The sequence below is a fragment of the Hordeum vulgare genome, chromosome 2H (assembly GCF_904849725.1).
Source record: "Hordeum vulgare subsp. vulgare chromosome 2H, MorexV3_pseudomolecules_assembly, whole genome shotgun sequence".
NCBI classification, from domain to species: Eukaryota; Viridiplantae; Streptophyta; class Magnoliopsida; order Poales; family Poaceae; genus Hordeum; species Hordeum vulgare.
In genome coordinates this window covers 9,302,934-9,316,274 of record NC_058519.1, presented here as the reverse complement: position 1 = coordinate 9,316,274, position 13,341 = coordinate 9,302,934, and the positions used below count along the sequence as shown (strand labels likewise).

General features: G+C 43.3%; 1 protein-coding gene and 1 pseudogene across 1 annotated transcript; both read left to right on the top strand.

Annotated features, from left to right (window-relative positions):
- Positions 1 to 1,809: 1,809 nt before the first annotated feature.
- On the top strand, positions 1,810 to 8,511 carry LOC123424369 (disease resistance protein PIK6-NP-like). The gene is made up of 4 exons (XM_045107973.1): positions 1,810 to 2,718; positions 5,886 to 7,858; positions 7,973 to 8,052; positions 8,201 to 8,511. The coding sequence occupies exons 1-3, from the start codon at positions 1,886 to 1,888 to the stop codon at positions 8,035 to 8,037; spliced, it is 2,871 nt and encodes a 956-aa protein (XP_044963908.1). The 5' UTR covers positions 1,810 to 1,885; the 3' UTR covers positions 8,038 to 8,052; positions 8,201 to 8,511.
- A 1,445-nt stretch (positions 8,512 to 9,956) lies between these two features.
- LOC123424368 lies at positions 9,957 to 10,794 on the top strand (annotated as a pseudogene).
- The last annotated feature ends 2,547 nt before the right edge of the window (positions 10,795 to 13,341 follow it).

The window sequence follows — 13,341 nt, the reverse complement described above, 5'->3', positions numbered from 1 at the left end:
GGTGGCTGATGGCAAACAAGCTCTTTGCCATCAGCCAGATATTTGCCGACCGTTTTCTGAAAGCTGACGGCATAGAGGCTCTTTGCCATCAGCGAGCAGACGGCAAAGAACTGGCTGATGGCAAATTCCCTGATTCCAGTAGTGTGAGACTGCTGATAATTATTAATTTACCCCTTAATTTTAGCTTCTGATCAATTTAACTGCACGTTTAGTCACATTTGTAAACGATCCATGTTCCTTTTGTAGAAAGAGCAGCACATGATTGCGGCCGAAAGAGACTCACCATCTGAGGCGTTGGCGAGGCCCAAGTGGGACACCCCTTTCAACCGGGCCTTGAGGGTATTGAAAAGAATCCCGATGCACACTCGACCGTCGTATGGACGCGTGGACGGAGTTGGAGACGGTGCCACATGAAAGCACTACTACTGTGAGGGCACCGAGGAGAGAAAGCAAAGGTGGAGGTTAAACGAAATAAACATCGACAAGAAGATTGAGATTGCGGTCGATAAGAAATAGCTGAGACCAAAGAAGCGATACGACCCGAGTTGTTGAGCGAGGCAGTCAAAACAGCGGTAGCTGCCACAAGAGAGGAAATGGTATCTTCGTTTGATGCCTTGAATCTGGCTGTTGTCAATTGGATCAAGCAAAATCCAAAGAAGAATAATGTCGCAAACAGAGTAGATCGACAAGTTGGAGTGAAGTGTACTTTCATCTCAGACGATAACTGGTTCTAAACAGAATTGGTTCAATCTTATCTCGATGCAGATTAACCATTCTTTGAAGCGGTCGATGTTGGAACTTTTAGCATTCCTAAAAGCACCGTACCTGATCTACTCGTATAGTAGGTGATTACTGAAATCATCGCACGTTATACCATGTGCATCCAACGTCTAGATCAGTGCCCCTTAAAAAAACACCTAGATCAGTGTGTTGTTATAAGATATTATCATTGGACGTCACTGCACGCAGCACACGATATTGTGAACTTGCTCGGCCATGGTTGGTCCATAACCATGGGTTCTAGATCACACATCAGGATGACTGCAAAAACAAGAATGAAGAACTTTAGGGAGTTTTCTTTTACGGACAGAAATAGTTAGTTATTGAGACCTTTTACAATATATCAAAATAATATAAATCGTCCATTTCCAGTGATTCAATGGACTAAATCCATCAGTACTACTGGAAAAAAAATCAGCAATATATTTTGCTAAAGGGGCAAAATTGGAAGACTTGGAAAATAGTAAATACCAAAACTCTATACGTATCGAGAAATCTGTGCGTTGTCTTCTGTTGCTCCGAGAAGACTGCAAGCAGCGGGTTTGATGATCGTACATAGTCAATGAATACTTGCTGGACGGTATATCACCATGTACAATACATTGATTGATCATGTCATGATGCACTAGTAAAAACCTCTAGTTATTAATTGAATCGACTCATTTAGTTGGACAGTGCGTACACAACATTCACTCGTTTCTAGAGAGGCCCAAATCACCACCGTCGCTCACTCCTTGGATGTGTTTGTTATAATAAATGGTTTCGGGCTAACCAAGTTGTAATCTCGCACTATACACACTTTAAAGGTCTGATTTAATTAAGTGCATTCTTTACAAGGAGACAACGGCACATTCAGCCGGCATTGATCTTAATGCATGTGATCTCAGCGCCTAGATCAGTGCGATTGTACTTGTATTGTTGAATATTATCAGTGCATGTTACCCCGCTTCTTGATCGGCTCACGACTTTCACTTGCATTCGGACGAACGCCCCTAATTTTCTTTTGAACTTGCCCCGGTCCTTTGCATAAAGAGCACCCAAACGTACCGTAGCCACACTTCGGCCCACGACCAAAAAACAAAACCACTATACCAGTCAACAAGCCATGGCCATGAGTATGGCAACGGGCGCCATGGGCTCCCTGCTCCCCAAGCTTCTCGAGCTCCTCAAGGACGAGTACAAGCTGAAGAAGAAAGTCAGGGACGGCGTCGAGTCTCTGGAGAAAGAGATGAGGAGCATGGAGGCTGCCCTCCAAGTTCTGGGCGAGGTGCCGCGGGAGCAGCTCGATGTCCAGGTCAAGCTCTGGGCAGGGGAGGTGAGGGAGCTTTCCTTCAAGATGGAAGACGTCGTCGACAAGTTCCTGGTGCATGTCGATGACGGCTCCAAGCCTGCTGCCAAGTCAGATAAGCTCAAACTGCTCACCAAGAAGATGGCAGGCCTGTTCACCAGGGGGAAGGCTCGCCATGAGATCGCTGACGCGATCAAGGACATCAATAAGCAAGTCCAAGAGGTTGCGGGCAGGCGCGCAAGGTACAATATCGACAATGTCATTGATAGGCCTGCAGCTGTGACGCCCATCGATCCTCGCCTTGGCGCCCTGTACACGGAAGTGACAGAGCTTGTTGGCATTGCTGGGAAAAGGGATCAAGAGATAATGAAGTTGCTCTCGGAGGGGGGTGACATGGCAAAGAAGAATTTGAAGATTATCTCTGTTGTCGGATTCGGAGGGATGGGCAAGACCACTCTCGTCAAAACGGTCTATGAGAAGATCGAAGGCGATTACGACTGCACGGCTTTCGTTCCCGTCGGTCGAAAGGCTGAGGCAAAGACGGTTTTCACAAATATCCTTCTTAATCTTGGCATGAATGGAAGTGAGCTCATCATGTTGAATGAGAAACTGCTCATCGACAAACTCCGGGAATTTCTCAAGAACAAGAGGTATCTCCTGTCACTCACTTTTTGATGGCAACTATCTCACTCTAAAATTTCTTTCCATTGGTAGTTGGGGAATAGCGTGTGAAACATGAGGTAAAAAAATACTGTAGATTTTGCAGCAGCAGCATATGGTAGGTCATATAGTGTTAAAACCATTATCACGTTTGACTCTTTGTTCTAGCACTGTGATAACTTTTACCTCATTTTATTGTTTGTTCCAAACAGAGAAGCTAGATCCACTTGTTAGGATGACACGGAAGATCGATAGTTAACTCAGACACATGTTTTTTTCAGACTTAGCATATCATGTCGAAATTCTGATAATTTTATCAAATCAATCCAATTTAATCAAATCAACTCAATCGCCACAACTACACCATACTTCTCATGGGGCATGTTAGAGATATAGCCCTACCGTAAATAGACCCGACTGACAATCTAGCCAGGTGTCATAAGATTTTTCTTGTTAGTTAAAAATGATAAAATGAGATATAACCATCACATGACCACAACTGAGTGGTAAAATCTAGCAAGTGCTTGAGAAACTGGGATAACTTTATATATAGGAACCAACTTTGCTATTGTTTCATACAAAATGAATTATCTAGTCCAAATGGGATTATATATCTGTATGCAGCCGTAGTTTGAAATATATGAGGCCACCTAGTTATTATACACACTACAGTTATGGTTAGCAATTTTCCGCTATGTTTTTATGTACAAATCTGAAGGTATTAAAAAATGACAATGTCGTGAGCATGGTCTCACTTGCAATTTTCTTCACGTGCAAGGAATTGTCGTATCTCAAAACTAGAAAAAATACTACAACACGGTAGTATTTGAGACCTGGGCTACTACCGTGTGTAGTTACATACATATTTTTAATAGGCATTATCTATTTATATATTACTTTTTACAAAAACTAATATCTATGTATTACTGCATATATGGGGCATGATATTTATATGTGTGTGTCTGCATTAATCTATAAAATAACCATTACTTGTTTAGTTTACAAGAGAGTGAAGATAATTTGATCTTTGAAGCTTTTTGTTGAGCAAGTTTGCAATGGTCTTTACTTGAACGGCATGACTTACTCATGGAGTCAATGTTTTATCTCATGTCAATCTTATCACTATTGAATTATACATCTTATCACTATTTTAGAACACGCGGGCAAGGCTAACCACTAAACCGGACAGCGTTAAATTCTCTAGTTGGATAACTGTTCTTTATTTCTTTGGATGTTTAAACGGGATGCTAAACATGCGGCCCATTTTTCACTGCTAATTTTTTGTAGGTGTGGTTCCTAAAAAAAGGTAAAAATATTTGTTTGTTATAAATAAAATGAATATATATAAATCAATTATATTTTGTAAATATTCAATTATAAATTAAAAAACATCCATATAATTAAATTACGAACTACAACAATCATATCAAAATTTGCATATTAAATAAAATATTGTAGTATAGAAATGCTTTTTTAAATAATACGTGATTATTTTTAAATAACATTTATATTTATATTTATATTATATTTGAAGCAATAAGAATATTCTAATTTAATTTATTACTATGCAAAGTAATTATCTTTTTAAGCATTAAATTGTTAATTTATACAGTGTACCGGCCTGTTTCATCATAATCGTATTGTGCTGGTTGGCTAGCCTCGCGCTTGTTTGTTGTAGGTTGTGACCGAACTATCAAGCGCACACTTTTTGTTTATTAAATCTTGTCCGTGTTGTTTCGCATGTAGAGTTAATGGAAGTATAGTGCCACGTCAGCATAGGTAAAGTCGAAATGCACCATATTTGCTTGTAAAAACCAAGTATTTCACCACGTTAATGTATACCACAAGTTCTAGTACTAAAGTGACCTTTTGCGTCAAGTTGAGGCACCAGCTGTGTAACTGAATCTATGATTTATTTTATTAAATTATTAAATAGTTCCAAAATATTTATAGAATTTAAGTAGTATTTCTAATTTGTGTTGATAGAAGTCAGGGTAACGCTACAAATCTGAACGTCGGATATTTAATCATGACAAATTTGACACCCATGATGACATATTATGTTGTTGCGAGCCTCACAATTAATTTCCGTAAGCATGGCAAATCCTTGCCATGTTTAGTGTTATTCTTTCCAGGATTTTCCATGTTTGCTGAAACAAATGTGGTGCTCGAGACTACATAATTCCCATCTTTGGCATCAGATTTGTCATGCTTAAAAGTCCGACATCAGATTTTTAACATTCATGTTGATGTTGATGAACATCCAGAGAAATAGGAATTGTGAGGTTGATGGGGTGGTGACAATGAAAATTTAAAATACATATGATTTATTTTATTTGGTTATGATATAGTTAGAAACTATTTGAGTAATGTAAGTAGTATTTCTCATGCATGTTAGTCAAAATAAAATGTCAGGGTTGATGAACTGGGATGTGCATTTGAGAGAAATAGTATGAATAGGATTTCCCATGCGTGTTGAGAGAAACCGAAATTGTCTAGCTGATTATGTGGCATGTGTAGCGAGGTGGGATGTGTGAATGTTGAGATAAATAGAATCGACAGGGATCGAAAAAGGACTACAGAGACCGAGCTCCACATAGCTCTTTATTATTTTTGAGCCAAAATATTATTTTCACACACTGAAAAATTCTGAAAAAAAGTATATACATAGATGTGTATTTCTAGTGCACACGTACAAATTTTCATGAAGATGTATGCTCTCATGTAACGTATATAAAAAAGACAAATAGACAGATTAAAATCAGCTTTACCTTTGTTGTTTTTCGATCAGATATTTATCTTTTTTTGTGTAGTATGCAAATAATGGAATTACCTGATGAAACTTTTTAAATACTTGATGACCATGCATATGTATTTGTGTAAAAAATGATATTTTTTTGAAACTTTTAAGTATATTTTGATATTTTTTTGGTAAAACGGATTCCATGGAGCCCGGTCTCTGCGACGCAGCACTCCAATAGGGATCACCTATTTAAGTATATATAGGATGTATGCATACATGTACTTTGGTTGAAACAAGATCTTGCAGCAATTTATACCATCTTATTGTTTGTCCCTTGTTGTTTAATTAAACTTCATTGTTTTTTTAGAATCATATATTTGGGCATTCCACTAATCATCATATAACTAAATATAGGTACCTTATTGTAATTGATGATATATGGGATGAAGAACTATGGAGAGTTATCAAGTGTGCATTCTCTAGTAGTAACAATTTTGGCAGTCGGTTAATCACGACAACTCGTATAGTCAGTGTATGTGAATCATGCTGCTCGTCTACTAATGATTCAATTTACATAATGGAACCTCTTAGTGATGAAGATTCGGAAAGGTTGTTTTATAAACGGATATTTTCTCTAGAGAGTGGCTGTCCTCCTGAATTTGAAGAAGTATCTAGAGATGTATTGAAGAAATGTGGTGGTGTTCCATTAGCGATCATCACCATAGCTAGTCTTTTGGCTAGTGGTAAGCAGGTCAAACCAAAGAATGAGTGGGATGCTTTGTTGGAGTCTATTGGTCGTGGACTTACCGAAAACCGTAGTGCCAAGGAGATGATAAGGATACTATCATTTAGCTATTATGACCTGCCTTCCCATCTGAAGACATGCTTATTATATCTAAGCATGTTTCCGGAAGATAGTGAGATCATGAAAGATCAGTTGATATGGATGTGGATTGCTGAAAGCTTTGTCCAACGTGGAAAAGAAAAGACTAGTCTCTTTGAGGTTGGGGAAACTTACTTCAATGAGCTTGTGAACAAAAGCTTGATACAACCGGTATATGATGAATTTGGTTTTTTATATGCTTGTCGTGTCCATGATAGTGTACTTGATCTAATTTGTTCCTTGTCAAGTGAAGTGAACTTTGTAACTATAGTAAGTGGTACTAGTGATACCATGTCTTCGGAGGGCATTGTCCGCAGATGGTCCCTCCAAAATGCTAGAAAAGAAGAAGGTCAAACCATGCCTCCCCGATCTGAGAGTATAGGGCAAGCAAGGTCTGTTGTTACATTCGCACCTGCTTTTGATCTAATGCCACCATTGTCGAGCTTTGTTGTTTTGCGTGTATTAGATTTGAATTTGGATGGATATGGTGGTACTATGGAGGACCATCTCAACCTTCAAGAGTTGGGGAGTTTACTTCACTTGAGGTACCTAAGGCTATCCGGACGAGGATTTGCTGATTTGCCGGAAGATATTGGAAAGTTGAAGTTTTTGCAGGTGTTGGTTTTGCCTAGAGGTCCAAGGCTGCCGTCAACTGTTATTAAGCTCACAATGTTGATGTGCCTGCGGATTAATAGTGGGAGGTTTCAGCTTCCAGATGGTGTTGGAAACCTGAGATCAATGGAAGTGTTGAATAAGATCAATGTTGGCTCCGTAAGCATTGTACAAGAGTTGGGCAACATGCACGTACTGAGGGAGCTCAATATTCAGTTTGAGAGACTGGAGCTGGTGCAAGCTTTTGTGGAGTCACTAGGAAACATGCGAAAGATCCAGCGTGTAGAAATCAGTGCCAAGTGTGAGGGTGAAGTTCCAATGGATCTCTTGGGGGGGAATTGGATGCCCCCTCCAAGTCTCCGGGAGTTTGGCATGCTCCAAGGAGTCAGCTTTTCTACTATGCCAGCATGGAAACCATCAGACCTGTCACAACTCTCCCTTTTAGGAATATTACATCTTAAGGAATTGCAACAGGAGGATCTGAGATTCCTTGGAAGGTTACCGGCTCTTCGGAGGCTCGGGATTAAGAGCGACAAGCAAAGGCCGCTACTCTTCGCTGCCGAGGGGTTCCGTTGTTTGGAAAGAGTCTCCTTGCTTTCCAAGTCGTCGAGCCAAATATTGTTCCAGCCAGGAGCTTTGCCCAAGGCAGAACTAGTTTGGCTCGATATCGGTTTGTGCGCCGCAAAGGAGGATGCAGCTGGCAACAGTGGCGATTGGTTTGACATGGGCATGGGGAACCTGCCGTTCCTTCGTGATGTCAACGTTGAACTCTTCCGTTCGGGAGTGACGGTCAGGGAGGCCAAGCAAGCCCAGGCTTCGCTGGAGAACGCCCTCCGCGCCCATCCAAAGCGTCCCGCCTTTTCCATCTACTTCGACGAGGACATACCAGAAGGTAGTATTACGTCATTAAAAACCATGATGCTTGTCTATTCCGTTCCCTTGTGCTTGGTCGTTAGTGAATTACTGACCGGCCTTCACTCTCTCTCTCTCTTTCTTTCTTCGAAAGACGCTTGTGACGAGGACGTCTACATGAAGGGCGTCGAATGCAGCAAGGATCAAGAATCGAAGTGAAGAACCTGCCTGCAGGTTAGATACAGTTTTGTTTCCCGCTTAATGGAAAATCGTTTAAAAATTATAAACTGTGCATATGTACATGCATATAGATACATTTTATTTTCCACACATTCATATTTTAAAGCCATGCTATACCTTGTGACACCACTTGCTTTTATAGGATGCCATCGTTTATTGGAGACACACGCATCTGTAAAACATTTGCGTGAACGGCAACAACATCGACCAACCACCGTCACTCATTGAGCTTATTTTTTGGCTCAATGAGGAAAAAAACAAAAAAAAGAGAAAAAAGGATATCAAAATATTACAAAAAAAGTATTCACTCGCTACTAGTTAAGTATCTTTCTTGTCCTAGGGAAAATAAAATGGGGAGGGTATATGGAAAGAAAACAAAAAAAATGTATTTTGTAGTTTAATGCGTGTGTTTTTTGTTTCAATCTCAAGATTGACTTACTTTCTCCAAGAAAAAATGAGTAACTATGTTTACTACTGTGCTCTTTTAGTCTGCTTAATTATTTCTTAAAATATCTTGCCTCCATTTAACAAAAAAAACATTGTGTCTGCTTTGTAGCATCTACTGGTGTTTTGCCTTGAGAAAAAGAATCCAAAAATATATATATAGGTGCTAGGTTTTATAGCATTTTCTAGTTTTGATTTTGTTTGGGTTTTTGTTGGTGGGTGGATTTTTGAGGGGTGAGGGAAGTGGGGGAACTCCGCCTATGCTACTAATTTTAAGTTTACGCTTATTGTTATTCATAGCCGGTCCCAAGCCCGGAAAAAGGAGGAGGGGTCCAATCCTATATAAATTGATGTCCATTTAGAAAATTGATGATCTTTTACTATCGTCAACTTTTTTATAGTCCTATGGTTTTCTCTCTTTTCAGATGGGTTTGTCATGTGACCATCATATCATCCATCATACTACTGGTTTTAAAGGGTCAAATTTGTTCAGTTTTCGATGTTTAAAAGCTACAAAACCAAAGCTTGATTGCGGTGCTGGCCACCAGTTGCGTCAACGGAAATAGGCTCATTTTCCTTTTTACTGGAGCACTTTATAATGTCATTAGTAGAAGGTACTAGCGGTCAAAGCTTCAAATTTTGGTGAAAGTTGACAGCGAAGTACACTAGAGAGAAGAGCAGAGGAAGCAGAGCAGATAATGCACTTGCAAGCTGTTCTGGCCGTACCTGCATCCAGATCCAACGGTACCCCATGTCATCCTTCCGTGACCACCTCCTCCGCGTCATGCCAAATAGCCGCTGGTATGTGGTAAAATTGACAAAAATGACCCTTCGGCGGAAAGAACTCACAGAGTGAATCCTCGGGGAAAAAATTTCACACCCCTTTTGTGTGGCGCCCGACACCTAGGCGCCACACTACACTGTGTGACGCCTAAGCCGTCGGCGCCACACGCCCCGCCCACCTGGCAGAGAGGGCCCATCCCCCCAGGCAGTGTGACGCCTAAGCCTCAGGCGTCACACATTGTAATGTGTGGCGCCGAACGTTTTGGCGCCACACATTGACTTATACAGCCACGGGCCAGCCCCCCTCCCCACCCCCTCCTCATTCCCCTCCCCATTCAAACCGGCGGCGGCTGGCTCTACTCCAAGTCCGAATCCCCTCCCCCATCCCCTTCAGATCTGGTGATTTCTTCCGTGGATTGATCCCCCAAGGTTGGCTACGAGGTAATCTCTTCCGTTTCCCATCCCTCTATCCAAATGGAATAGGTTTTTGTTTGAAGATGAGTAGATGAGTAGATTGATATGAGTAGATGAGTAGATTGATATGAGTAGATTCATATGTGTAGTTAGGATGGGGGAGGTTAGGATATGAGTAGATTCATATGAGTAGTTAGTATAAGTAGTTAGGATATGAGTAGATTCATATGTGTAGTTACGATATGAGTAATATGTAGATGAGTGGATTAGTAGATGAGTATTTTTTTGAATATGAGTATTTTTTTTGTGATTTGTAGGATGGTGTAGCTTTTGAATGATGTTTATGACGTTGAACACCGGGCCTATTTGATGTCGGAGAAGAAAATGGTAAGTAGATCATATGATAAAAAATCATGTATTTAATAAGATGAAAATGTAATGATATCACTCACTCCTATCTGTTTGCAGGAGCTTATGCCCTTGAAGATCCGGTCTCACGGGGCATCGACTGTAATGCAGTACGATGAGCGGTACACAGCATACATCGAGATGACAGGACTCCTTCCATTCATTCAGCTTGTGAGTCGGTCAACGCCCAATCTGAACGATGCGGCACTCACTGCAATTATTGATCGGTGGAGGCCGGAGACACATAGTTTTCACCTCCGGACCGAAGAGATGACAGTGACTCTTCAGGATGTTTCCATGATCACCGCACTTTCGATCGAGGGGAAGCCTCTTTGCATGAGCACTAATTCCGAGGGATGGCGGGAACAAATGGAGGCCCTTATTGGTATGTCGCCTCCAGAGCCGAAGGTAGAAGATGGAGGGAAGAAAGATAGAGTCCCGGCCGGCGCTCCTTTCACTTGGACTACCGCCAACTTTGCTCATTGTCCTGAGGACGCAAATGACGAGGTGATCCAGACGTATGCTCGCGTGTACATGTGGTATGTCATCTCTACGACTATCTTCGCTGACGGCACTGGCAAGAATGCTCCATGGATGTGGCTGAAGGCATTGGCTGTTTTCGACAACAAGTTCAGTTGGGGCTCGGCCGCACTGGCTTACTTGTATCTGCAGGTAATAAATTGTTAATAGTAAGTACTCTCTGTTATTCTTTTCTGCTAAACTGATGCATGTTTGTTGTTACTTGTAGTTGGACGATGCTTGTCGCAGGTCCACAAAGGACGGTGGAGTTGGTGGTTGTATGCTCCTACTTTCGATATGGAGCTGGGAATGCCTTCCTGTTGGACGCCCTAAAACCTCAAAGTAGAATACCTAGGATGACCACGGCAACCATGTACCGCTTCCTACCTGGGCCGCCGAGGGACACTGCCTAGCAAAGTTCGGGCAGTGCCGGCAGCAGCAAGGTCTCTCCCTGGCGCGTCCCTCTCTCTCTCCCATGGGGGGGCGTGAGGTTTCCCGGCGGCGGCTTAGCGGCATGGTGCGGCGGAGCTCCGTCGCTGGCTCGGTCCTCTGGCGGGGCTGGAGGACAGGGCGCCTCCGCGGCGACTGCGGCATGGGGCCGCTGACTCCGATCTCGATCTAGATCTGGTGGTGTTCGGGTCTTGGCCATTGCGGCTTCGGAGGTGTGGTGTTCGTCAAGACTTGGTGACCTCTGGGTACCATGGGGGTGTCGGCGCTTGTCCGGCGTAGTGTTGCTGATGGAGATGGTGGAATGCGGAGAGCACGGGGAGAGATGGCGCACGATCGCGAGGTGGAGCGGGGCGGTCTTCTTCTTCGAGCACTGAGGTGGAGGGGCTTGAGCGGTCCGTTTGGCACTCGAGCAGCAGTGTGTGTTTGTGTGTGTGTGCGCGCGGTCTGGCATCCCGCGGGTGGAGGGGCTTGAGCGGCCTGTTTGGCACTCGAGCAGCGACTTCGACCGCGAGGGGCGCGGCCGGTGTGTGTCTGTGCGGTCTGGCATCGCGTGAACGCCCCTGGAGTGCGCGGATCGGAGGTCCATCGTTACGAGGAAGTGTGCTCCGGTGGCGTGTCATGCGGATCTGGTCTCCGGCCATCGGTGGTATCCGCGTGGTGCGCCTGGCTATGACAGATCCTGGTGCTTCTTCCTCGATGGGCAGCTTCGATGGTGGTGATGTTTGGTGGGCTTGCCGACGCCAATGCGGGATGATGTGCGGTTGAGGTGCTGTGGAGCTGGGTGAAAACCATGTCTTGGCATTGTGCCGGGGATGGCGACGGCTGTGGTCGTCCTTGACCTTTATGGAGGCATCGTTGCTTCGTTCTCCCACCCCTCCCGCGCAGATTTGGCCATTTCGGCCTCTCCGAGGGAAACCATGATCTGTGATCAGACGATGGCGGCACCTTGGTGTCGTATTCCCTGTTGAAGGCTTCGTCTTGGGAGCTTGGCGACGATGAGCGGGACCGGTGGATGGTGGTTGGTGGCGGATGTGGCGTCCAAGCTTCTCTGGCAACGATGATGGTGGGAGTGACGTGGGCGACGCGGCAATGGTTGCAGTAGTCGGCTCTTCTTCGGCGTGTCCATGGTTTTGTCTTGGTTTGCTTGTTGCTATGGAGTCGAAGCTGCGGCGGCGGGGCCCTGTGGTATACGATGACTGGCTGCAGTTAGCCCGTTCGGTGATCTTCCGTGGCGCCAGCCGTGCCTGGTTTTGTCCTACAGAATTATGTGTTTGAGTCGGAGTTGCGTCGTCTTGACGAGGGAGGGTGAGATTTTGACATAGATCTTCATGCAGCTTCACGTGTCCTCTTCAGTGTGGGTTGAATCGACGATCGCCTACGGCGGAGTCGGACTCGTTTGCTCAGAGTGTAGGGATCACGATAACACCTCTAGGGAATGAGTGATGGCGATGATGTTTGTGTGTTGTCTCGCTGAGACCCTCTTTGGAATGGTGTGCGTGGGCTCTTTTATGTGCGCTGCTCAACGATTGTAACGTTTTTATTCGATTTTTCATAATTAACTGGACAAGTTGATTTTTGCTCGGTTTTTACTAATTAACCGAACAATTCTTTTCTTTTTGATGAATGCAGGATAATTGCCATTTCAAAAATGTATCTTGGTGCGTATTTCTTATTATCCTCACATAATTTGATTAGATGATCGATTACCCTTCAAGAGCATGGGGCAGTGCTGCATACTCGTATAATTTTTTTATTCGGTTGAGAATTTGTCCAACAATATCTTGGTTATTTTGTTATTGCATCACGAGTCATGACAAACACAGAGGGCTTGCATAATTGAGCAGTTATTAAGCAGTGGAGTGTTTTTATACTGCCAAGTGCATGCATATTTTCAAGACCAACACACGATCATGGTTTTCTATTGAGTCAAATTAACACAAAGTCTTCGTGCAGCTGAGTCGCATTAACTAATTCATCTGAAGGGACTTTTGGCAAAAGGCAGAACACATGGCTCGATGAGAAATGTCAAATAAAATCGACCAGCTGCATGATGTGCACAGCAGCTAGCTTGGCTGGCATCACAATGGGTTTACCTACTGCCATATACAAATGAATCGTCTTGTTTGTTGGGACGTCAGCCAAACTAGAACATATTTGTGTGACCGCCAAATCAAATAATTGTGAAAGGGAATAAAAGGGATTCCATAGGACGGTCTTTTGATCAAGGTTTTCACCGGCAACTATATCTCCCCGATTCACCGTCAG

Excerpts from the sequence above, each read along its gene's own strand:
- LOC123424369 (XM_045107973.1), top strand. The coding sequence starts at position 1,886 with ATGGCCATGAGTATGGCAACGGGCGCCATGGGCTCCCTGCTCCCCAAG. Across the intron at positions 2,719-5,885 it reads GAATTTCTCAAGAACAAGAG|GTACCTTATTGTAATTGATG; the intron begins GTATCTCCTGTC and ends AACTAAATATAG. Across the intron at positions 7,859-7,972 it reads CGACGAGGACATACCAGAAG|ACGCTTGTGACGAGGACGTC; the intron begins GTAGTATTACGT and ends TTTCTTCGAAAG.